The sequence below is a fragment of the Cynocephalus volans genome, chromosome 4 (genome assembly GCF_027409185.1).
Source record: "Cynocephalus volans isolate mCynVol1 chromosome 4, mCynVol1.pri, whole genome shotgun sequence".
Taxonomy (NCBI): Eukaryota; Metazoa; Chordata; class Mammalia; order Dermoptera; family Cynocephalidae; genus Cynocephalus; species Cynocephalus volans.
The window spans coordinates 159,867,551-159,893,811 of NC_084463.1; the positions used below are offsets into that span (position 1 = coordinate 159,867,551).

Below are 26,261 nucleotides of genomic sequence, written 5' to 3' on the forward strand. Positions count from 1 at the left end.
AGATGCCCCAGGCAGCCCAGCCCCGGCACAGTGAGTTTTGACCCCTGATGTCCCCTTCACAGGGTGTTGGAGCACCCAGCAGCCATTCCTGGAAACAGGGTAAGGAGGAGTTTCCTTGAAGCATCTCAGGGCATCTCAGGACTGACTCAACCGGTTACTGGACAGCTGCCCCAGCCCAACCCCGGCAGAGGTGAGAAGAGGGTCTTGGTGGCCCTGGATCTTGCATTCGCAGTTGATTCTAGCACCAGGCCGGGTGTACGACTGTTCGCTGATCCCCAGGACAGCTCTGTCCATGGCGTTCTCAGAGCTCTTGGAGCGAGCTGGGGGCGTGGGCCTCTTCCAGGCCCTGCAGGTCTTCACTCTCCTCCTCCCCTCCGTCTTGATACCCACCCAAATGCTTCTGGAGAACTTCTCGGCTGCCGTGCCTGGCCACCGCTGCTGGGAGCAGGTGCTGGACAATAGCTCCGAAGTCCCTGCAAACCTTACCCCTGAGGCCCTCCTGGCCATCTCCATCCCACCAGGCCCCAACCAGGAGCCCCACCAGTGTCGCCGCTTCCGCCAACCTCAGTGGCAGCTCCTGGACCCCAATGCCACAGCCACCAACTGGAGTGAGGCTGCCACGGAACCGTGCCTGGACGGCTGGGTCTATGACCGCAGCACCTTCACCTCCACTGTTGTGGCCGAGGTAAGGGCCTCCCCCACACCCACCCCAAGTCCTGGCCCTTGGAGGTCAAAGTCACAGATCACAGCTGGCTGGACTCAAAATGGTCCAGTCCTGGGAGGGACCCACCTTTTCAGGCCTCCCTCACTCTAGGGTCAGCTCTCAGCCCCTGGGTGGCAGGAATCAGTCTGCGGACAAAGACTGGCCCCCCGGCTCCTCAAAGTGCGGGTGGCACCTGAGAGTGGGCACCTTTGAGCATTTGCACCTGGATGCCTCGCTGGCCTCACCCTGTCCCAACCCTGCTGACACTTATCAGCTGTGAGTCCCAGCACACAGTCACAGGGGGATATTGGAGCAAAGCGGGATTCTGGCTAAACCGACCTAACAGGATTCTTGCTAAGACAGGCCGGGTTGATCAGACATCACCTGCAGGGTGATCAGACATCACCTGCGAGATGGTGGAGGATGCGGAACCTGATCAGATGTCGAGGGTGATCAGATATAGAGGGTGGGGGGGTCTTGCTAAACTGACTTAGCAGGTTCTTAGCTAAAACTGGATTTTACAAGGAAGTGCACAGATGGGCCAAGCAGAAGATTCAGGAGCCTAATTCAAGTTTGGTTAGGCAAAGAATTTTTGTCACTGGACACATATTAAATGATTGCTTATAATGGTCCAGATTTGGACCTGGGTGAGGGTTACAGGCTGAACAGGAAACCTTTAAGGAGCATGTGCTGTACTAGTGAATTCTCTACGTCAACTTTTAAACCAGTAATAGCAGAGCAACCGTTGCCTGCACCTTTTCAGTGGCAGTCATCATTCCAAATGCTTTCCCTGTGTTCACATCCCTGCCATAATCTTGTGGGGGGGGATCCTATTATAAGTAAGAAAGCAGAAGCACAGAGAGGTTAAGTAACTTGCCCCAGGACACACAGCTAAAGTGCACTGGAATCTGATTCAGCCCAGGCAGTTGGGGCTGGAAGCAGGGCCTCTGTCACCCTACTGTCCTACTGGAAAAAGCAAGTGCTGCCAGTAGGGAGGGGAGAGGCAGGCTTCTCTCCTGTAGAGTGACTGGGAAAGACCTCTCTGAAGAGGTGATGTCAAAGATGAGCCATGGACGAGGAGAGGAGGAACCTGTCACTTGAAGGTCAGGAGAGCCAGCCAGGACAAAGGTCCTAAGTGGAGCTCAGCTGATGTTTGAAGGAGCAGAGTGAGGCCCAGTGTGTCTGGCACAGGCAGTGGGGGACCAGGGGCTTGGGGAGGACTAAATCAAAAGTAGATGGCCGCAGTGAGCAGCCAGTTTTCTTTTAAGTGCAAAGGCACATCGTGGTCATGGGAGGGTTTGGAGCAGGGAAGTGGTGTGGCCTGGTGTCCATTTCCAGGATGTCACTGTGCAGGTGGAGAAGCCCTGTAGGGGCAGGGGGCTCTCTGGAGGCTGCTGCGGTCACCAGGCAAGAGAGGAGAGGCCGCGGAGGAGGGAGACAGGTGCGGCTGACAGGCCGCAGTGAAGGGCTGGCTAAGGTCGGGATAGAGAGGAAGCTGCAGGGGACGTCCAGGCAATGGGTGCCCAGTCCTAAGCTGCAGCACTGAAACAGTCCCAGTGAACCATGCCCCACCACTCTAGGCATGCTCACACCCCATGAGAGGCTATTGCCCCATAGAAGAGAAGACAGGCCCAGCAAGGGACGGGCACTAACCCAGGATCATCAGCCAGCGCCCAGCAGACTTAGAATGCGAGTCTGTGGTTTAACCTCTCCTAGCCACTGCCCACCACTGCCAGACACTCCCAGCCACTGCCAGACACTGCCTGCCACTGCCAGACACTCCCTGCCACTACCAGACCCTGCCAGACACTCCCCACCACTGCCAGACACTCCCCGCCACTGCCAGACCCTGCCAGACACTCCCCGCCAATGCGAGACACTCCCCGCCAGTGCTAGACCTTGCCCGCCACTGCCAGACACTCCTCGCCACTGCCAGACACTGCCGGCCACTGCCAGAAAATGCCCGCCACTGCCAGACACTCCCCACCACTGCCAGACACTGCCCGCCACTGCCAGACACTCCCCGCCACTGCCAGACACTCCCCAGCACTGCCAGACACTCCTCGCCACTGCCAGACACTGCCGGCCACTGCCAGAAAATGCCCGCCACTGCCAGACACTGCCCGCCACTGCCAGACCCTGCCTGCCACTGCCAGACCCTGCCAGACACTCCCCACCACTGCCAGACACTGCCCGCCACTGCCAGACACTCCCCAACACTGCCAGACACTCCCCACCACTGCCAGAAACTTCCGGCCACTGCCAGAAAATGCCAGCCACTGCCAGACGCTCCCCGCCACTGCCAGACACTCCCTGCCACTGCCAGACACTGCCGGCCACTGCCTGCCACTGCCAGACCCTGCCAGACACTCCCCACCACTGCCAGACACTGCCCGCCACTGCCAGACACTCCCCGCCACTGCCAGACACTCCCCACCACTGCCAGACACTCCTCGCCACTGCCAGACACTGCCGGCCACTGCCAGAAACTGCCCGCCAATGCCAGACACTCCCCGCCACTGCCAGACGCTGCCCGCCACTGCCAGACACTCCCCACCACTGCCAGACACTGCCCACCACTGCCAGACACTCCTCGCCACTGCCAGACACTCCCCGCCACTGCCAGACACTGCCAGCCACTGCCTGCCACTGCCAGACCCTGCCAGACACTCCCCACCACTGCCAGACACTGCCTGCCACTGCCAGACACTCCCCGCCACTGCCAGACACTCCCCACCACTGCCAGACACTCCTCGCCACTGCCAGACACTGCCGGCCACTGCCAGAAAATGCCCGCCACTGCCAGAAAATGCCCACCACTGCCAGATGTACCACGCCACTGCCAGATGCTCCCCGCCACTGCAAGACACTGCTCGCCACTGCCTGCCACTGCCAGACACTGCCAGACACTCCCCACCACTGCCAGACACTGCCCGCCACTGCCAGACACTCCACGCCACTGCCAGACACTCCCCGCCACTGCCACACACTCCTCGCCACTGCCAGACACTCCCCGCCACTGCCACACACTCCTCGCCACTGCCAGACACTGCCGGCCACTGCCAGAAACTGCCCGCCACTGCCAGACACTCCCTGCCACTGCCAGACACTCCCCGCCACTGCCATAAACTCCTCGCCACGGCCAGACACTGCCGGCCACTGCCAGAAACTGCCCGCCACTGCCAGAAACTGCCGGCCACTGCCAGACATTCCCCGCCACTGCCAGACACTGCCAGAAACTGCCCGCCACTGCCAGAAACTCCCCGCCAGGGCCAGACACTCCCCGCCACTGCCAGACACTGCCGGCCACTGCCAGAAACTGCCCGCCACTGCCAGACACTCCCTGCCACTGCCAGACACTCCCCACCACTGCCAGACCCTGCCAGACACTCCCCACCACTGCCAGACACTCCCCACCACTGCCAGACCCTGTGAGACACTGCCCACCACTGCCAGACACTCCCCGCCACTGCCAGACACTCCCCACCACTGCCAGACACTCCCCGCCACTGCCAGACACTCCCCGCCAGTGCTAGACCTTGCCCGCCACTGCCAGACCCTGCCCGCCACTGCCAGACACTGCCCGCCACTGCTGGACCCTGCCCGCCACTGCCGGACACTCCCCGCCACTGCCAGACCCTGCCAGACACTCCCCACCAAGCCAGACACTCCCCACCACTGCCAGACACTCCCCGCCAGTGCCAGACCCTGCCAGACACTGCCCACCACTGCCAGACACTCCCCGCCACTGCCAGACCCTGCCAGACACTGCCCACCACTGCCAGACACTCCCCGCCACTGCCAGACCCTGCCAGACACACCCCACCACTGCCAGACACTCCCCACCACTGCCAGACACTGCCGGCCACTGCCAGAAAATGACCGCCACTGCCAGACACTCCCCGCCACTGCCAGACACTGCCCGCCACTGCCAGACCCTGCCAGACACTCCCCACCACTGCCAGACACTGCCCGCCACTGCCAGACACTCCCCAACACTGCCAGACACTCCCCACCACTGCTAGACACTTCCGGCCACTGCCAGAAAATGCCTGCCACTGACAGATGCTCCCCGCCACTGCCAGACCCTGCCCGACACTCCCCACCAAGCCAGACACTCCCCACCACTGCCAGACACTCCCCGCCAGTGCCAGACCCTGCCAGACACTGCCCACCACTGCCAGACACTCCCCGCCACTGCCAGACCCTTCCAGACACTCCCCACCAAGCCAGACACTCCCCACCACTGCCAGACACTCCCCGCCAGTGCCAGACCCTGCCAGACACTGCCCACCACTGCCAGACACTCCCCACCACTGCCAGACCTTGCCAGACACTCCCGCCACTGCCAGACACTCCCCGCCACTGCCAGACACTGCCAGTCACTGCCCACAACTGCCGGACACTCCCTGCCACCGCCAGACCCTGCCAGACACTCCCCACCACTACCAGACACTCCCCGCCACTGCCAGACCCTGCCAGACACTGCCCAGCACTGCCAGACACTCCCCGCCACTGCCAGACCCTGCCAGACACTCCCCGCCACTGCCAGACACTCCCCGCCACTGCCAGACACTGCCCACCACTGCCAGACACTCCCCACCACTGCCAGACCCTGCCAGACACTCCTCACCACTGCCAGATCCTGCCAGACACTCCCCGCCACTGCCAGACACTCCCCGCCACTGCCAGACACTGCCCACCACTGCCAGACACTCCCCACCACTGCCAGACCCTGCCAGACACTCCCCACCACTGCCAGATCCTGCCAGACACTCCCCACCACTGCCAGACACTCCCCAGCACTGCCAGATCCTGCCAGACACTCCCCGCCACTGCCAGACACTCCCCAGCACTGCCAGATCCTGCCAGACACTCCCCGCCACTGCCAGACACTCCTCGCCACTGCCAGACACTCCCCATCACTGCCAGATCCTGCCAGACACTCCCCGCCACTGCCAGACACTCCCCAGCACTGCCAGACACTCCCCGCCACTGCCAGACACTCCCCACCACTGCCAGACACTTCCAGACACTCCCCACCACTGCCATACACTCCCCACCACTGCCAGACACTCCCCGCCACTGCCAGACACTCCCCACCACTGCCAGACACTGCCAGACACTCCCCACCACTGCCAGACACTCCCCACCACTGCCAGATCCTGCCAGACACTCCCCACCACTGCCAGATCCTGCCAGACACTCCCCGCCACTGCCAGACACTCCCTAGCACTGCCAGACACTCCCCGCCACTGCCAGACACTCCCCACCACTACCAGACACTGCCAGACACTCCCCACCACTGCCAGACCCTGCCAGACACTCCCCACCACTGCCAGACACTGCCCACCACTGCCAGACCCTGCCAGACACTCCCCACCACTGCCAGACCCTGCCAGACACTCCCCAGCACTGCCAGACACTCCCTGCCACTGCCAGACACTCCCCAACACTGCCAGACACTCCCCACCACTGCCAGACACTCCCCGCCACTGCCAGACACTCCCCACCACTGCCAGACACTGCCAGACACTCCCCAACACTGCCAGACACTCCCCACCACTGCCAGACACTGCCAGACACTCCCCACCACTACCAGACACTCCCCGCCACTGCCAGACACTCCACGCCACTGCCAGACACTCCCCACCACTACCAGACACTCCCCGCCACTGCCAGAACCTGCCAGACACTCCCCACCACTGCCAGACCCTCCCCGCCACTGTTAGACACTGCCCGCCACTGCCAGACAGTGCCCGCCATTGCTGCTGCTTGGGGCCCTCCTACTGCGTGAACGGGAAGCTAGATCCCACCCTTGTGGCCATCAGGTGCACGGCTGTGTCAGGTTCTGTCCTGCAGCCAGGCACCCCTCTACCTCTGTGGCCCGGCAGTAGGAATCGCGGGACCCCACTGTGGGGGCTGGGTCTTGAGGACCCAGGCTGACCAGGTGACTTGCCTTGGCCACTACAGCCCTGCTATTCCTGTCTCCTGAGCCAGGTTGTCCCCCCTTCTCTTTCAGTGGGACCTGGTGTGTGGCTCTGAGGGCCTGAAGCCCATGGGCCAGTCCATTTTCATGGCCGGGATCCTGGTGGGAGCCTTCGTCTGGGGCCTTCTCTCCAACTGGTAAGTGTCTCCTGCCCTCCCAGCTCCCTGGGGCCACACCGCAGGTTGCAAGGGCAGAAGGTGCAGAAATGTCAGGTGAATACCAGCGCTCCCTAAGAGAGGGGCTCCCAGTCTGACTGCACATCCCCATGCCCCGGCTGACAGCGCTCCCTAGAACCCAGCTGAACCTTGATGCCAAGTTAGGCTGAGCTACGAGAAACTGACCTGCGGCTGCTGCACCACACTTTGCTGAGCACCTACTGTATGCCAGGTGCTGCATGCCCCTGCCCTCTAGTCTTGGAGAGACAGATTCCTCTTTCTTTTAACTCCAGGTATACGACAGCCTATGAAATAAAATATACTGAGGACGTGGCAGCAGGGACAGGGCCAGACCTGACCCAGGGGCGTGAGAGAGCTTCTTGGAGGAAGCTACGTTTGAGCAGAGACCTAAAGTGGGGCTGAGATGCAGAGACAGCAGGGAGGGACGGGGGTGTCCGGTGTGTGCTGATGCTGAGTCTGTGTGCGGTCAGGGGACAAACGGCATCACATGTACCACACGGGCCTGGAGCGATGGGCACAGGCTGGGAACCAGTGTCTGGCAGCCATGTTAAGACACCTGCTCTCTCTAAAGAGGCCAGCCCCACCGTCCTGCACTCTCTGCTGATGGTCTGTGTCATGTGCTTGAGAAAACCAAAGCCACTGGATGGGGGGTCCTTCTGCCTTCACTCAGGTGACAGTACTTGCATCTGAGCCCATGCGCTCCCCTGGCTTGTGCTGGGGAGGGAAACTGAGGCCAGCCCTGCACCTGGGCCCAGACCCTAGCAGCTGCTTAGGGACACTGCCTCTGTCCCCCACAGGCCTCCGTCTCCCCCACAGCCATCCCCACCAACCCACAGGCTGCTCCAGTCTCCTCCCCAGTCCCTGGCTGCTTCCCCCCACCCCCAGCGAAACCACCCCAGGGCCACCTCCCATCACTTCCTGTCCTCCTTCCACATCCAGTCAGACGTCACAGCCTCCAGCATGGTGCCACGGAACATTCTTGCCACATAACTGCCATTGCCTCTCTGTCAACCTCTCTCTGCCACCTGTCCCCATCCCAGGGCCTTCCCTGGATGCCTCACGTGGGCCAAGCATCTGCTCTGTCCCCAATAAGCAGAGATGGGTGGGAAGGGGTGGAGAGGGTGGCTGCCAAGTGCCTGCTCCCTGGAGCCTAGAGCCAAGGCGGGCTCTGGGCATGCAGGACACAGAGCGGTAAGTCAGGCCACTTCAGAGGAGGCCAGGACAGGGGGAGCCAGCCGGATGGATTGGAAACTTCTCTACCAGCTGATGAGAAGAAAGGTTCACCTCGACGTGCTTTCTTCTCTTGGCTTCCAGAGCATCCATGCTCCTGGTTTACCTGCACCTCCCAGACAGCTCCTCCTGTTCCCCCTCCCGGCTCGCAGACCCCAGCTCAGGGCACTCCTCAGAGAGTCCCTGCCCCGGCTCCGGCTCCGACGACTGTCCCCAGCTGCCTGGCTTCCCTCGTCACAGCGCCTCGCTCTGACGGCACCTGGCTCGCTGTCTGCCCGTTGGCTCATTGTCTGTGTCCCCATGGGAACACACGCTCCATGGAACACAGGGATATGGGGGCCCAGCACCCGGCACAGTGCCTGGCGTGTGGCAGACACTGTCATTATTTCATGAATGGACGAACAGCTCCCGACTTTGTCCTGACCATTACACGACAACCACCCACACAGGTTCTGGGGTCTGTCCACCTGGGTCTGAATCCCAGACTTGACCTAGGAAGCGGTTTCTTCCCTTCTCCAAGCCTCAGTTTCCTCCCATCGATGGGGACTCTAGCACCTGCCCATGTGGCTATTTGAGGATTAAGCGTGTTAATCACACACACACTTGGATCAGGGCCTGGCACGGAGTCAGTGCTCTGTGCCGTAGACATGGTTCCTGTCATAACACCATCCTGTGCGCAGCCGGCCTGAGCGGCAGGGAGGTGGTCCGGTCTGCTGCTGTCTCCATCCCGACTGGCTCCCACGTTAGTTGCACTAAATGCAGCCAGGGGTTGGGCTGAGCTGGCCTGGAGGCGGTGGCAGCACAGTGAGGGTCTCACGGGACCTCCATTCTGTGCACAGGGAGGAGCAGGCTGGAGCAGGGTCTCATGGCCGTGGTCCCTACACTGCCCCTGTCACAGTGCCTTAATTTTCACAGCAACCCTCTGAGGCCATCATTATGAATACCCCCATTTTATAAGTGGGGAAACTGCCTCAGAGACATCGAGTCACCTGCCCAAGGTCACCCAGGAGAGGCAGAGCTGGACTCACACCCAGGCGTCTGATGCCAAAGCCTGTGTTCTTGACCATGAGGCCATACTGCCCCCTGAGAGCAAGGCGCCTGCCATTTTTATAACAGAAGCTGTCCAAACGTGCTCCTAGAAGCTCCAAGAAGGAGGAGCTGCCTGCACTAGGACCCTGACTCTGTAGAGCCCTCGGAGGGCAAGCATCTGCCTGCGCGCCAAGGTCCCCAGGGCCCCCTCCAGGCCCACATGCTTGTTGCCGCTACAGGTTCGGACGGAAGCGGATGCTGAGCTGGTGCTGCCTGCAGGTGGCCGTGGTGGGCACCAGCACCATCTTGGCCCCGAATTTCCTCATCTACTGTGGGCTCCGGTTTCTGAGCGCTTTTGCATTGGCTGGCATCATCCTGAGCTCGACAACACTGAGTGAGTCCCTCGCCCAGCCTGCTCCTGCCACGCAGGGTGGGAGGGGACAGGGCCCAAGGCCACCACGTGGCCTCACCTGCACGTCTGCATTGCTTTTCAGTGGTGGAGTGGACCACAACCCCTGGGAGGGCTGTCACTATGACAATCCAGGGATGTACGTACAGCGTAGGCCAGACGGCGCTGGCCGGCCTGGCCTTCGCTCTGCGGGACTGGCGAGACCTCCAGCTGGCCGTGTCGGTGCCCTTCTTTGCAGTCTCCCTAATATCCTGGTCAGTGCAGTGTGGGGCCTGTTCCCTTGGGAGACCCAGGGTAGGAGGGTGGCTCTTGGTTCCCACTGCCCTGGCTGGCCACTGTCCCAAGCTGTGGGAGTCACAGAAGGGCAATCAGGGCACAGGGCCCCATGGGGAGAGGTGTTCTAGTCTCAGAGTTCCAGGGTGAGCATTTCAGCCAGAGTCTGTGGCCCCCTCCAGCCTGGCCAGGCATTAATTGGCCAGCACAGCATTGGTTCACATGAAGATTAAAAAATATATATTTGTAACTATTCGCCAACATTTAAATATCAGGAGATATTTAAAAACAAAGAAAAACAGTATTCCTACCTTCTTTTGAAATATTGGAAGATCCAGGGACACAGTGACTCCCAGTTCCCCAGTCCTCTGGGCTGAGGCTGTGGGTACCCTCCTTCCCATACCGTTGCCCCAGTCCCCCCACCCGCCAGCCCCCCACCCACCTTTCCACCCCTTGCCAGCTTGTGGGCATCCAAGTCAGTGAAGACCACCGTTGATAGGACAATACATCACTATCACTATTATTTTTGGTACTGTCAAAATCCCTGGGGTCTGGAAGTACCTCCCTGGGTGGGGCCTGGGGAGAGAGATACAGGGAAACAGACACAAATTCATGTCTGCCTACGTTCCCTTGTGCCATGAGCCAGAGCCGGGCAGGCCTGGGCCCAGGTGAGTCTGCTGCAGGCTGTAGAGAAGAATGGAGGTTCAGCCACTCATTTGCAAGTATTTACTGAGCTCCTGTCCCACGCCAGACACGGTTTTAGACATTGGAGACACACCAGTGAACAAAACAGACAAAAAGCCACTGGCCACGTGGAGTTTATATTGTATAAACAGGATCCATAAGCAAGGAGGAAAACCATCCCATAATTACACTTATTAGGCCGTCCTGGTCACACTGACCGGTACCAGATGCAGTTCATCACACCAGATGTTGTATTAACACATCTTCTAATAAGGAAGATGATGTTTTTACCACCATTTTCAGATGGGGGACCAAGGCCCAGAGAGGTGAAGTCACTTGCCCGAGGTCATACAGCTGATGAGTGCCAGAGGCAGGATTTGAACCCAGGCAGGCTGGCTCTTTTAACCATTCTGTCAAACTGCCTCTGAAAGTTCTTCTTAGCTTCCCTACAAACAGGGCCGAGCCTGCTGTGCTGGGCGAACTATGCCTTTCACCAGGGAAATGCCTCTCCTGGTCCGTCTGCCTCTGAGGCTGGGGAGAAGCAGACTGGCTTCATAAAATCATTCAGTTCTGCCTGGGCATGTTTTAAATGTGCTTTTGAAAAACCAGAAAAACTCAGCACCATGTGACTTTTCTATCACAGAAATGGAGCCAGAACCACTGGAGAAGCGGCTGAGTCTAGGGACATGCCAGGCCCAGGCAGCCTGTGCACTAGCTGTACCTGAGGCTCAGCTGGGCTCCTGGCAGCCAGGGGAGCCAGACACAGGTGTCACAGGGAATAAGAGGGTGCCCAGGCCTCGAGACTCAGCTTTATTCTGAAACCGTTGGGAACTGTCAGTCTCCCAGCCTGGCATCAGCAGCACAGAAGCATCTGCCTTCTCTTCCCACGTGTATCTCAGCTGGGCGGTCCGCTGCCCACCACCCCTTCCCACCTGACCCAGGGGAACGCCCAGGGTGCCCAAGAAAAGCAAATCCCCACCAAGTGCCTGCTTCTTCAACAGGTGGCTGCCAGAATCTGCCCGATGGCTGATTATCGTCGGCAAACCAGACCAAGCACTTCAGGAACTCAAAAAGGTGGCCAGGATAAACGGCCACAAGGAAGCCAAAAAGACACTGACCACAGAGGTGAGATGCTGCTGTTTGTGACCCAGACCATGAGACTCGACCCAGTAAAGGACATCCACTGATGCATTACGTGTATTATCACCAGTGTCACCACCACCCGCTCCACTGCTACCCCCATCAGCACCAATAGCATCACCATCAGCCCGCCTGCAAAACACCAACATCAACGCCACTGTCATCACCGTCGCCATGTGCACCATCACCACACATCATCACCACCATCACTGACGCATTGCAACCATGCACACCCCAGCATCACCTCCACCAACACCTCCACCACCAGCAACACCATAACTAACGTCACTGTCAGCACCTCTGGAAGACGTCGTCACCAGCACCCCCCCACAGCAATACCACCACTCTCAGCACCACCCACACGCTCACCTCTCTTCCCCGCCACCTCAGTTTCCAGAGGCCAAGGCCCAGGCCAGGCTCCCTCATCACTCTGCCCAGCTGGACACCATTTCCCCTCTGGCACCCGGGTGGGGCGTGGCCATCACCCCAACATTCACAGTGTCCCGTTCTCCCTGGAGGTGCTGATGTCCAGCATGGAGGGGGAGGTGGCCTCCGCAAAAGCCCACCGGTCAGTGCTGGACCTGTTCCGTGTGCCCGTGCTGCGCTGGAGGAGCTGGGCCATGCTGGTGGTAAAGTACGCCATCCCGGGCACCCGTCCCAAAGACAGGGCTGGGACAGCGGGCAGGGGGGGAAACAGCAGCTGGGGGCCTCGGGTACGTTTCTGGCTGGGATGGGAAGCAAGCACCCCCAGGGCAGGGTCCTGGCCCATGCGTAGAGGGGTGTCTAGAGGCCACACGTGCCCACTGGTGAGGCAGGGCTAGGTTGGTGGTCCCGGGCCAGGGACCAGGGTTAGGCTGAAGCCCAGGACAGAGGCAGTCCGGGTCCCCAGAGCCAGGGGAACTGCAGTAGCCGAGGAGGACCACCGCTTGCTGACATTGGAGATGCATCCTCACAGCCACGCTCTAGAAGGTGACTGCACACTGGGCATTCACTTACCCCTCATAGCAACCCAATTCACAGATGGGGAAAGTGGAGTCCAGATGGGTAAGTAACTCGCCCAACATGATGGAGCTGCCATCTGAACCCAGGCTGAGCCAACACCCAGTTTGTGGCCTCTGTCACTCACCAGACCCTTCATTGAGACAAGGACTCCCCACCCCACCCTGGGAGGCCCTGCCTCAGCACCCAAGGGCACCCAGGACCAAGAAAAGTCCCCTTGAACAGATTCAGTTGAAGTGATATCCAAAGAGCACATTAAAAAGTGAGGATCAGATTTGATTGGGACTTTATTTTGAAATAAAACTAAACATTAGGAAAACACTTATTTTATGCTATATTTAACCATATATGGGTTATAATGGCAAGTATTTGCTACATCTCAGAACAAAGAATGGGTTGAATGCTTTTGGGGGAGGGGGTTAATTTCTTTCCTGATAAGTGAGAAGGCCTGGTGCTGCAAACATCCAGGCCATGTTTTGGAAAACCTTCAGGCTCCCTCAGTTCTCCCAGGGGCTTTTCTTGTCTCGGGGAGACAGTGAACCCAGTTGTTACCCCACGAAGTTTCCAGATCCTCCTGTGTCAGCCTTCTTGAGCGCCAGCCAAGCGAGTCTCTCCCTTCACTTGCATGAACTTCGTGAAACGGTGGGTTCTGCGTGAACCGCAGTCTCGCTGTGCAGTTGTTGGCACCGAGTTGTGAGGTGTTTATTGGGTGAAGCAATCAGGTGACACTGAAGGGAAAGGCTGAGATGAGGGTCCGGGGTAAGCAGGGATGGGGACAGATTTTAAAAGTGGTCCAGGATATTTTCACATTGGAGCCCTTTGTGGATCCAAATATCCAAACTGTGGACATTCAGATGCTTTAAGTTCAGCTGCTCAGGAGCTCAGTGGGGGAGTCCCCAGGAAGCAGACCTGAGATGGGGAAGGGAGGGGACGGTGGGGGAAGTGGCTGCGATGCCAGGCTTAGGAACAGGGGTGGCCAGTCATGACACTGTCCCCAGATGTGGGGCATCACTCCCAGGCTGGAGAACAGACTCTCTGTCCTGAATGAGGTCCGGGAAGCGCAGCCCTGCACCCCCCAGAGACCCCATCCTTTTTTTTTTTAAATTTTAATTTTAATTTTTATTTAAATTTTATTTTGTCGATATACAATGTGGTTGATTATTGTGGCCCATCACCAAAACCTTCCTCCCTCCTCCCTCCCCCCGCCACCCAACAATGTCCTTTCTGTTTGCTTGTCGTATCAACTTCAAGGAACTGTAGTTGTTATGTCTTCTCCCCTCTCCCCCCTGTTTTTTTTTTTTTTGTGTGTGTGTGTGTGAATTTATTTATTTATTTTTAGCTCCCACCAATAAGTGAGAACATGTGGTACCTCTCTTTCTGTGCCTGACTTGTTTCACTTAATATAATTCTCTCAAGGTCCATCCATGTTGTTGCAAATGGCAGTATTTCATTCGTTTTTATAGCTGAGTAGTATTCCATTGTGTAGATGTACCACATTTTCCGTATCCACTCATCCGATGATGGACATTTGGGCTGGCTCCAACTCTTGGCTATTGTAAAGAGTGCTGCGATGAACATTGGGGAACAGGTATACCTTCGACTTGATGATTTCCATTCCTCTGGGTATATTCCCAGCAGTGGGATAGCTGGGTCATATGGTAGATCTATCTGCAATTGTTTGAGGAACCTCCATACCATTTTCTATAGAGGCTGCACCATTTTGCAGTCCCACAAACAATGTATGAGAGTTCCTTTTTATCCACAACCTCGCCAGCATTTATCGTTCAGGGTCTTTTGGATTTTAGCCATCCTAACTGGGGTTAGATGGTATCTCAGTGTGGTTTTGATTTGCATTTCCCAGATGCTGAGTGATGTTGAGCATTTTTTCATGTGTCTGTTGGCCATTTGGATATCTTCCTTAGAGAAATGCCTACTTAGCTCTTTTGCCCATTTTTTAATTGGGTTGCTTGTTTTCTTCTTGTAAAGTTGTTTGAGTTCCTTATATATTCTGGATATTAATCCTTTGTCAGATGTATATTTTGCAAATATTTTCTCCCACTCTGTTGGTTGTCTTTTAACTCTGTTAATTGTTTCTTTTGCTGTGCAGAAGCTTTTTAGTTTGATATAATCCCATTTGTTTATTTTTCCTTTGGTTGCCCGTGCTTTTGGGGTCGTATTCATGAAGTCTGTGTCCGGTCCTATTTCCTGAAGTGTTTCTCCTATGTTTTCTTTAAGAAGTTTTATTGTTTCAGGGTGTATATTTAAATCCTTAATCCATTTTGAGTTGATTTTAGTATACGGTGAGAGATATGGATCTAGTTTCATTCTCCTGCATATGGATATCCAGTTATCCCAGCACCATTTGCTGAAGAGGCAGTCCCTTCCCCAGTGAATAGGCTTGGTGCCTTTGTCAAAGATCAGAGGGCAGTAAGTGTGTGGGTTGATTTCTGGATTCTCTATTCTATTCCATTGGTCAGTGTGTCTGTTTTTATGCCCGTACCATACTGTTTTGGTTATTATAGCTTTGTAGTATAGCTTAAAGTCAGGTAGTGTTATGCCTCCAGCTTTATTTTTTTTGCTCAGCATTGCTTTGGCTATACGTGGTCTTTTATTGTTCCATATAAATGTCTGGATAGTTTTTTCCATTTCTGAGAAAAATGTCTTTGGAATTTTGATGGGGATTGCATTGAATTTGTATATCTCTTTGGGTAGTATGGACATTTTCACTATGTTGATTCTTCTAATCCAAGAGCATGGGATATCTTTCCATCTTCTTGTATCCTCTCTAATTTCTCTCAGCAGTGGTTTGTAGTTCTCATTATGGAGATTTTTCACCTCCTTGGTTAACTCAATTCCTAAGTATTTTATTTTTTTTGGTGGCTATTGTAAATGGATGGGCAGGCTTTCTTGATTTCTCTTTCTGCATGTTTACTATTGGAGAATAGAAATGCTACTGATTTTTGTGTGTTGATTTTGTATCCTGCTACTGTGCTGAAATCATTTATCAATTCCAACAGTTTTTTTGTAGAGGCTTTAGGCTGTTCAATATATAGGATCATGTCATCTGCAAACAGGGACAGTTTGACTTCCTCTTTTCCAATCTGGATGCCCTTTATTTCCTTCTCTTCTCTGATTGCTCTGGCTAGTACTTCCAACACCATGTTGAATAGGAGTGGTGAGAGTGGGCATCCTTGTCTAGTTCTTGTTCTTAAAGGAAAAGCTTTCAGCTTTTCCCCATTCAGGATGATATTGGCAGTGGGTTTATCATATATGGCTTTAATTATGTTGAGATACTTTCCATCTATACCTAACTTATAGAGGGTCTTTGTCATGAATGAGTGTTGAATTTTATCAAATGCTTTTTCAGCATCTATAGGATCATATGGTCCTTGTGTTTGATTTTATTAATATGGTGTATCACATTTATTGATTTGCGTATGTTGAACCAACCTTGCATCCCTGGGATGAATCCCACTTGATCGTGGTGAATAATTTTACATATGTGTTGCTGTATTCTGTTTGCTAGTATTTTATTGAGGATTTTTGCATCTATATTCATCAAGGATATCGGCCTGTAGTTTTCTTTTTTGGTTATATCTTTACCTGGTTTTGGTATCAGGATGATGTTTGCTTCATAGAATGAGTTTGGGAGATTTGTGTCTGTTTCAATCTTTTGGAATAGTTTGTAAAGAATCGGTGTCAATTCCTCTTTGAATGTTTGGTAAAATTCTGCTGTGAATCCATCTGGTCCTGGGCTTTTCTTTGTTGGGAGCCTTCTGATAACAGCTTCAAACTCCTTTATTGTTATTGGTCTGTTCAGATTTTCTACATCTTCATGGCTCAGTTTTGGGAGCTTGTGTGTGTCCAGAAATTTATCCATTTCCTCCAGATTTTCAAATTTGTTGGCGTGTAGTTGTTTATAGTAGTCTCGAATGATTCCTTGTATTTCAAATGAATCAGTTGTAATATCACCCTTTTCATTTCTAATTTTTGTTATTTGAATCTTCTCTCTTTTTCTGTTAGCCATGCTAATGGTTTGTCAATTTTATTTATCTTTTCAAAAAACCAACTTTTTGATTCATTGATCTTTTGTATTGTTTTTTGGGTTTCAATTTCATTCAGTTCTGCTCTGATCTTAATGATTTCTTTCCGTCTGCTAACTTTAGGTTTGGATTGCTCTTGTTTTTCTAGTTCTTTAAGGTGAAGTGTTAGGTTGTTCACTTGCCATCTTTCCATTCTTCTGAATGCAATAAATTTAATGCAATAAATTTCCCCCTTAATACTGCTTTTGCAGTATCCCACAGGTTTTGGTATGATGTATCATTATTTTCATTAGTTTCAATAAATTTTTTGATTTCCTGCTTGATTTCTTCTTGGACCTATATGTCATTAAGTAGAATGCTGTTTAATTTCCATGTGTTTGTATAGTTTCCATAATTTCACTTGTTATTGATTTCTAGTTTTAATCCATTGTGGTCTGAGACAATACATGGGATAATTCCACTTTTTTTGAATTTGTTGAGACTTGATTTGTGTCCTAATATGTGATCTATCCTGGAGAATGATCCATGTGCTGATGAGAATGAATATTCTGAGGTTGTTGGAGGGAATGTTCTGTAGATATCTGCCAAGTCCAATTGGTCTAGAGTATTGTTTAGATCTTGTGTTTCTCTACTGATCCTTTGTCTAGATGATCTGTCCAGTATTGACAGTGGGGTGTTCAGGTCCCCTGCTATTATGGTATTAGTGTCTATTTCCTTCTTTAGGTCTAATAGAGTTTGTTTTATAAATCTGGCTGCTCCAACATTGGGTGTGTACATATTTATGATTGTTATATCTTCTTGATGGATCAGTCCTTTTAGCATTACGTAGTGTCCCTCATTGCCTCTTTTTATGGTTTTTAGTTTAAATTCTATTTTGTCTGATATAAGAATTGCTACTCCAGCTCGTTTTTCTTTTCTGTTTGCATGGTAAATCTTTTTCCATCCTTTCACTCTTAGTCTATGTGAGTCTTTATGGGTGAGGTGGGTCTCTTGAAGGCAGCATATAGTTGGGTCCTCCTTTTTAATCCAGTCAACCAGTCTGTGTCTTTTGATTGGGGAATTTAAGCCTTTTACATTAAGAGTTGTTATTGAGGGCCAAGCCCATGGCACACCCGGGAGAGTGCGGCACTGGGAGCGCGGCGACGCTCCTGCCACGTGTTCGGATCCTATATGGGAATGGCCATTGCACTCACTAGCTGAGTGCCAGTCACGAAAAAGACCAAAAAAAAAAAAAAAAAAAAAAAAAAAAGGAAGAGTTGTTATTGAAAAGTGTTGATTTACTCCTAGCATTGTATTGATTATTGTTTGGTTGTCTTAGGTGTCTTTTGTTCCTTGCTTTCTGATTTACTGTTTGTTTTCTGTGTTTGTTGGTTCCTTAGGTTGTAGATAGCCTTTTTGTAGTTTGTTTTCTCTTCATGAATGCCATTTTTATTATACTAGTGGGTTTAGATTTTTCTTGGGTTTTTATGGCAGTAGTAGTTATTTTTCAGAAACCAAACCCAGTACTCCCTTGAGAATTTCTTGTAAGGGTGGTCATGTGGTGGTGAACTCCCGCAGTTTTTGTTTGTCTGAGAAATATACTATTTGCCCTTCATTTCGGAAGGATAGCCTTGCAGGGTAGAGTATTCTTGGCTGGCAATCTCTGTCTTTTAGTATTTTGAATATATCACCCCATTCTTTTCTGGCTTTTAGGGTTTGTAATGAAAAGTCTGATGTTAGTCTGATTGGGGCTCCCTTATCGGTGATTTGATGCTTCTCTCTTGCAGCTTTTAAGATTCTCTCTTTGTCTTTGAGTTTTGCCAATTTGACTATAACATGTCTTGGAGAAGACCTTTTTGGGTTGAATACGTTTGGGGATCGTTGAGCTTCCTGGATCTGAAGATCTGTGATTTTTCCTATACCTGGGAAGTTTTCTGCCACTATTTTGTTGAATATGTTTTCAATGCAATCTCCTTTTTCCTCCCCTTCTGGAATACCCATGACTCGGATATTTGAGCACTTAAGGTTGTCTGATATCTCTCTCAGATTTTCTTCAATGCCTTTGATTCTTTTTTCTTTTTTCTTTCTTTCTTTTTTTTTTCTTTTTGTCTGCTTGTGTTATTTCAAACAGCCCATCTTCAAGTTCAGAGGTTCTCTCTTCACCTTCCACAAGCCTGCTGGTTAAACTTTCCGTTGTGTTTTTTATTTCACTGAATAACTTCTTCAGTTCGGCAAGTTCTGCTACATTTTTTTTCAGGGCATTGATTTCCTTGTACATTTCCTCTTTCAGGTCCTGTATACTTTTCCTCGTGTCATCATGTTGTCTAGCTGACTTTTCTTGTATCTCATTCACTTTTCTTAGAATTATCACTCGAAATTCCTTGTCAGCCATTTCAAGGGCTTCTTGTTCTATAGGATCTAGAGCTTGAGAGTTACTATCCTTTGGTGGTGTACTTTCTTGATTTTTTGTATTTCTGGTATCTTTTCTTTGATGTTTATTCATTGTGGCAGGGGGTTTCACAGTCCACAGGTTTGACACTATTGACTGACTAAGATGTTGCTGTGGTTGCCAATTTGGTATGGCTACCTCAGTGACTGCTCAGTCGGCCACTAGTGCCTTGCGTGTGTGGTTGCCTCAGGTCTTGGGCCTCTCTCCGGGGAGCCACCTCTCTGGTCAGCTTGGACTCTGCCGGGCTGCTGGATCATGGGGTGGTACCGTAGGGTGTGTGGTCTCTGCTGAGCTTCCACCTCCCGTGCTGGACTTCTCCCTGTTCCGTGTGCTCTAGCCTGGGCTGCTGGGATGTGCCGAGGCACCGCAGAGTGTGTGGTCTCTGCAGAGCTTCCCCTTCCCCTGCAGGATGTCTCCCTGCTCTGTGTGCGCTAGGCTGTGCCTGGGATGGAGCCGGGTGGTGGCAGTGAAGCCTACCTGCTGCTGGATCACGTGGCAGAGGCCCCCCCACAGGGTGTGTGGACTCTACGGAGCTTCTATCTCCCTTGCTGGATGACTCTGTGCTCCGTACGCATTGGGCCAGGCTGCTGGATCGCTCGGCAGCAGTGTGGTCCCCATGGAGTTCCCGCCTACCCTACAGGACGTCTCCCTGCTCCGAGCTCACTAGGCCAGGCTGGGAATAGAGCCGGGTGCCTGCGGTGAAGCCTACCTGCTGGATCACACAGTGGCGGCCCCACAGTGTGTGTGGTTTCTGCAGAGCCTCCGCCTCCCCTGCTGGACGTCTCCCCACTCTGTGCGCACTGGGCTGGGCTGGGAATGGAGCCGGGTGGCGGCGGTGAAGTCTATCTGCTGGATTGTGCGATGGCGGCCCCGCAGGGCATGTGGTCTCTGTGGAGCTTCTGCCTCCCCTGCTGGATGTCACCCTGTTCCATAAGCACTTGATGTTATGTTTTTATAGTTTAAATCGGTTGATTTGTGGGAGAGAGTGATGCTAGGGCCCGTCTATTCCGCCATCTTGACCGGAAGCCCTAAAAAATACAGTTTCTGAGGCTGGAAAGTCCAAAGTTCAAGGAACACGCTGGTGGTGGTCTTGGTAGTGGCGACAATGACCCAGGGGTCTCACATTGCTAGATGGCAGAAGCAGAGAGAGCAGAGAGACCCCATCCTGTTGTTATCTTTCAACAGGAAGGTGCAGAGTGTGACTGGGTTGGAAACAAAGCCAGAGAGGGCAGGAGCTGGAATGAAGGGCAGCTTGCTTTGATGCCAGGAGACCCCCGAGTGCAGATTTGGTCACAGCCTAAACAGGTTCATGTCCTCTGGCTGGTCAGTGACCAGGGAGCCCAGGAGATGGTGCTGCCCCAACCCAAGACCTGTATGTGGAAGGATAAGGGCGTCACCTCCTGCCCTTTCCTGGGACCAGCCTGACCCTGGGGAGATGCTTCCGGCACCCATAGGCTTCTTCAGGTCTGGCCCTGCCGAGCTGAAATGGGCACCCTTCACGCTGGCTGGGCCTTCCCACAATGGCCCCTGGTGTGAGCTGGCACTGTGGGCGCCCTTGCGCTCCATGCAGGGACCAACTCCTGGCTGTGCCCTGCAGTTTCTCCATAATGGTCTCCTACTATGGGCTGGTGCTGGACCTGCAGAGCCTGGGGCGTGACATCTTCCTCCTCCAGGCCCTCTTCGGAGGCATAGACTTCCTGGGCCGGGCCACCACTACCTTCCTGCTCAAGTTCCTCGGCCGCCGCATAATCCTGGCCAGTTTCCAGGCCATGGCTGGCTTCTCCATCCTGGTCAACGTGCTGGTGCCACAAGGTGAGGCGGGCAGCTGAACGGGTGGCAGCCTGGGGCACCATCTCCCCTGCCCACCCCCCTGCACTGCCCATAGGCCTCCTTGCCTTCTGCTGGCCCCAAGGAGGTGTGTTTTGGGGGCCACAGCCACTGGGTACCATCTCTGCCCAGATCTGTGACTGTCACAACCTCTGCCACCTCGTCTCAGGAATCTAGTCCCCCCCACCAGCCCCATCCATTTTCCTGATGAGGAAATTGAGATTCAGAGAGAAGCCAGGTTCCCAAGTTCCCCCAGCTAGTAAGTGACAGAGCCAGGGCTTGGACCTGTCAGGGGAGGAAGTGCCTGGAAAGCTAAGGGGGAAGGAGGGAGGGAGGGAAGGAGAAGGGGGGAGAGAGAGAGAGAGAGATTCTCGCTTGTTAAATGAGCAAGAATCATTTGTGTGCAGAGAGCTGGGGATGCTGCCAAAGGCCCATCTTACTGTTTTCCTTCCGAATGAGGCTGCGATGCCCTGGAAAACCCTCTCATGTCTCCTTTTGTCACTCAGGGCGGGAGATGGGAGGGGACAGAGACATGCGTCCTGCGGTGGCAGCAGAGCCAGGAGGATGCCCTGTAGCCAGTGTAAGGTGGGCCAGTGGCCCTGCAGGTTGCAGCCTGAGCTCAGGCTCTGAGCAGTATGCAGCGCTCCAAGAAAATGTCTAAAGACAAGCCTTTCCATGGGAACCGTACTTGACAGTTTATGAGACTCTACATAACAATGTGTGGGAAAGGGAAGCCGAGGCTCAGGCCACGGCCAGAGAGTGACCCGGACCTCGGCTTCCTGGCCAAGGATCTGCCATTCACCCACTGGTGCCCACAGGCAGGTGGAGGGGGCAATGAGCAACTTCTGGGGAGTGGGTGCCCCTGCTGTGGGCCTGGCATGGCCTGCCCTCTCCTTCACATCAAGAAGTGCCTCAGGACCTGAGGAGCTGCAGGGGCCAGGCCTCAAGGGCTACCCTCAGCTGCACCCAAGCTCACCGTCCCAGACCTGGCAGGGTTTCTGCCCTGTGCTTCACCCTGGCATTATGCCATGATCCCTCCGCCTGTTCCATGTCCCCCGCCTGTTCCATGGTCCTGGGTGGCCTGGCACTGAGTCAGCACTGTGGGGACTTGCTGGAGAACCAGCCCCTCTGCTCCAGCCATCTGGGGACCCTCTCGGGCAGATCCCACTTCCTCTGCCTCCTTTTCCTACCCAGATTTGCAGACTCTGCGTGTGATCTTTGCAGTGCTGGGAAAGGGATGTTTTGGGATAAGCTTGACCTGCCTCAGCCTCTACAAGACTGAACTCTTCCCAACTCCACTGCGGTAGGCTGGGCTGCAGGCCACACCCGGGAGGGGCCACCAGGCCTCCGGGTAGGGCAAGGAAGGGACACCCCAGAAGGGCCAGCGGGGAGGACAGGGGAGGGACTGGCACCCAGGGGCACACAGCCAGGGCTGGGCCAGGAGCCTCTAGAGCAGACCCTCCCCAGAGGGTCTAGACTCGGAAGGTGGAGGCACAGGAGGGCCCTCGGGGGCATCTAGGCCTGTGTTTTGAAACTGTTTTGAGCCACAGAACCATTTGTTCAGGTGAAATCTTAATAAGAACCCTGATAAGGAGACCAAGAGCTGTCCGGGTGGTAGGGGGACCCCCAACCCACTTCCTACTCCCTTCCTGCCCTAAGAGAAGCCTGAGTCGGCTCATCAGGACCCCAGGATTCCGTGAAACACAGTAGAAAGTCAGTGGTCCTGAGCCTCACCATCCCCGCGTGTGAAGCTGGGTAAACTGAGGCTCAGACTGAAGGACTGACTCAGCAGAGGGTAGGACTGGACCCCGCTCGCCAGGCCTCAGCCAGTGTTCTTCCCGCCACGACGGTACTCACCCACCACTCATTTGTTCATCCTTTCGTTCATTTTTTTTTTTCCACGAACATTTATTGATTTTGTTGACATTATATGGAAAGCCTGAGCTGGTGCTCGGTGGCCTACAGGTAGCACTGACAAGCCCCTAAATTACCTAGGAGTGAGAATGAGCTGGGCCCCAGAGAGGTCCCCTGAAAAACTAGATGGGAAAATCGGGGTGGGCTCCATGGAGGAGGTGACATCAGGGGAGGGCAATGCCCGCAGCCCAGCTGTCCCTCCCCTGGCATCCCCGGGCTCAGCCAAACTGTCCTCGCGCCACAGTGGTAGCTGCGACATGGGTCTGGAACCTCCCCTCCCCCCCCCAGGATGACAGCAGATGGCTTGCTGCAGTCGGTAGGCCGGCTGGGAGCTATGATGGGTCCCCTGATCAGGATGACTCACCAGGCCCTGCCCCTGCTGCCTCCGCTCTCCTACGGAGTCATCCCCATCGCATCCAGCCTGGTGCTCCTGCTTTTTCTCCCAGAGACCCAGGGTTTTCCACTCCCCGACACTATCCAGGACCTGGAGAGCCAGTGAGTGACCCGCGGCTGCCCCCTGGGGCTGGGCTTCCTCTCGGACTGGGACGGAGACGGGCTGCCCAGGACAGAGGCACAAGTTGTCAAGGCTTGTGTTTCTGAAGCCATTTCATCTTTACAACAACCCCGCCAGGGTGGTATTCCTATCCCTGTAGACAGATGCAAAAGCCGAGGCTCAGAGAGATGAAGTGACTTATCCCAGGTCTCACAGGTAGAAGGTGACCGTAGCTCGGGCAGGAAAACATAACAGCAGAGGGGCAGGCTCGGCAGCCAGACTGCCTGGAGCTGGGCTCTGCACTCCTCCGGGCAAGTTACTTAACCTGTCCTACCAAAATGGACACGAGAAGACACAGTTTCAACTGTCCTGGTCAAATCTGCCCACAAAGAATTCCAGGCCCAGACAGAGCAACAGGTGAGGTCTCTCCAGCCCTTGAGGAAAACACAGTGCCACCTCACATCCGTTCCAGGGCAGCAGGACGAGAGATCTCCCCAACCTCGTTTTATAGCCAGGATCGCCTCTGCACGCCAAAAAAAAAAAAAACCAACAAACAGCCTGGCGTGCAGAGATGTGCTCAGGTTTAAGTGAGTTATCGTATGAAGGCACCCAGGACACTGGCTGGCCCGCAGCAGGTGCTCTGCACGTGTGGCTGTGTGGCCTGGGTGCAGGTGTTCACAGGGACTCCTGAAGCTGGGCAGGAACCAAGGCCGTGATAATAGTTACAGTAACAGTGATACATTATTGTTTTAATATAGCATCTTATTTAATCTAATTAATACAACAACCCCACAAGGTGCTGTTATGGTCCAATTTCACTGTCGAGGAAAGTGAGATGCAGAAAGTTATGTAACTTGCCTAAAGGCTCCTGGCTGACGAGTGGGGAAACCGCAACTTAATTTATTCTTTATTCCATTTATTGGTGTTGTGCACCCACCATGTGTCACTGTGCTTTGAGTACACAGCAGGGAATGAAACGCTAGTGTCCTAGAGCTTACACTCCCTCCAGGCCCAGGCGTGCAGCCTTTTCGCCACATATCACTGCTCTCTCTCTGGGTTATTCTAGGAAATCAGCAGCAGCCAGAGGTGGTCAGCGTGAGGTGGTCATTACAGAAAGCACCTGGTTCTAGAAACTCTGTCTACGTGGAGCCCCTTTGGCCAAAGACCCCTGGGGAAGGAGTTGCCTCTTCTCCAATCAGAGGGTGGAGGCGAGCTGGGCAACCTGGAAGGCTTGGCTTGGCGGGGCCAGGCAGCCACGGCTGAGTGGGCAGCGGGCTGTCTGCTGTGGCTGGAGCTGCCTCCACTGCTCACTCCCACTCTCCCTATGCTGGTCAGATCCTCTGCCATACCCCAGCCCGACAGGAGCCTGCAGCAGGTGGCCACACCCAGCCTGGCTGCTCTCGGTTCCACCTGATTAAGATAGGTCCTCTCCTTTTCTCTACCTGGCTCACATTTTCACACCTTCACTCAGCCACCCCAATAGGAGCTTGAGGTTCCAATCTCATCTGCAAAAAGGGAATGATCGAGAATTTACCTCCCAGGGTGGTTATCAGGGTTAATTAATCTTAGCACAAGCCAGAGTTCAACAAATGGAGCCTGTTAACAGAGCCTCCAGGTACAGGTTGTGCCCTGCCCGAAGGCACCCAGCTAGGGAGGCACATGGGGGCCAAAATCCAGCCCAGGCCTTCCTGACCCAGCCACCTACACTAATAGGGGCTGTGTTCACTCCAAGAAAGGAGCTGTTTTAATCACCTCCTATTTACCCAGCGGTGAGGGAGGGATTTCTGCCCTATAGTCATGGGGATGGCCAAACGCCCGACTCCAAACACTGGACAGATGAGGTTGAAATCAGCTTATGACTCACATATACTCACAGCTGGGGAAGACGACAGGCCCACCGTGCAGGACCACATAGGAGCAGCATGAACAACCAGGGGCTGTGGGAGGCAGGCTTTGTAGTATCAAAAGGGCGAGGTGGCTCCTGGTTTCTCAGGAGGCTGTGATTGGCTTGTTTGAATAATTCTTCAGGCTAGCAGGGAAGTGAGCCCACTAGGGCAGGGATAACAGGACCTGACTTGGTCTCCTCAGTAAGGAGGGTCGTTGGGCCAGGGGACCTTATCCATGGGAGTAGAGTGCGGAGAGAGCTTGCAGTTAGGCCACCCAGGACCCTACTTCTTCACCAGACGTTAGGGCAGCACACAATATTGGGCCTTAGTTTTAGGCTTTATACCACAAAAAATAAAGGTTTTGTACCCTTTGTTGTTTGTCTGTCTGGAGGGGACACCTTTTCCTAATTCACACAAAGACCCTCCCTGTGCAAACGGCAGCCCACACTATTGAGACTATGGAATGGTTGAGGCTGACTGTCTATTTTAGAGGTGAGGAAGCTAATGCTTAGAGAGGTGGAGTGACGTGCTCACAGTCACACAGCTGGACCCAGCCCTGACGCCCAGCCCAGGGTTCTTTCCGGTGCCTTAGTCTCCTAACCCTTATCTCAACCCCTCTATGTCCCACTATCTGTACCCATATCACAAAATTACCCCCACACACTTCCCTGGAGATCCATACCCTTTAGACAGCTGCCCACTTGACATTTGGATGACTCAGGGAAACCACAAACCCCAGGGCCTCCTGGTCTACCTCTCTCACATGGGATGCACACCCAGTCAATCGATTTTATCTCCTCATAGCTCCCCAATCCATCTACTTCTCCTTCACTGTAACTACCACCCTGGTCCATGCCATCATTATACCTGGTTGCCAAACTGGTCCCTGAGGTCCACACTATCCTCAACACAGCAGCCACAGTGCTTACTTAGAACACAATTCACATCAAGTCTCCTCTCTGCTTAAAACCCTCCAGTGATTCAGGACAAAAGATCACATTTTCCTCCCGACAGGGCCTTGCCTGGTTAGGTTCCCAG

General features: G+C 54.0%; 1 protein-coding gene across 1 annotated transcript; it reads left to right on the forward strand.

The window, feature by feature from the left end:
- The first annotated feature begins 292 nt into the window (after positions 1–292).
- SLC22A11 (solute carrier family 22 member 11) lies at positions 293–24,467 on the forward strand. Its single transcript, XM_063095168.1, has 10 exons — positions 293–685; positions 6,726–6,829; positions 9,367–9,521; positions 9,622–9,790; positions 11,495–11,618; positions 12,152–12,267; positions 20,701–20,915; positions 22,125–22,233; positions 23,133–23,339; positions 24,404–24,467. The coding sequence occupies exons 1-10, from the start codon at positions 293–295 to the stop codon at positions 24,465–24,467; spliced, it is 1,656 nt and encodes a 551-aa protein (XP_062951238.1).
- The last annotated feature ends 1,794 nt before the right edge of the window (positions 24,468–26,261 follow it).

Bases quoted from the DNA above. Each gene is read 5' to 3' on its own strand.
- SLC22A11 (XM_063095168.1), top strand. From the start codon at position 293: ATGGCGTTCTCAGAGCTCTTGGAGCGAGCTGGGGGCGTGGGCCTCTTC. The intron at 686-6,725 runs GTAAGGGCCTCC...CTTCTCTTTCAG, and splicing joins CCTCCACTGTTGTGGCCGAG to TGGGACCTGGTGTGTGGCTC. The intron at 20,916-22,124 runs GTGAGGCGGGCA...TTTCCTACCCAG, and splicing joins CAACGTGCTGGTGCCACAAG to ATTTGCAGACTCTGCGTGTG.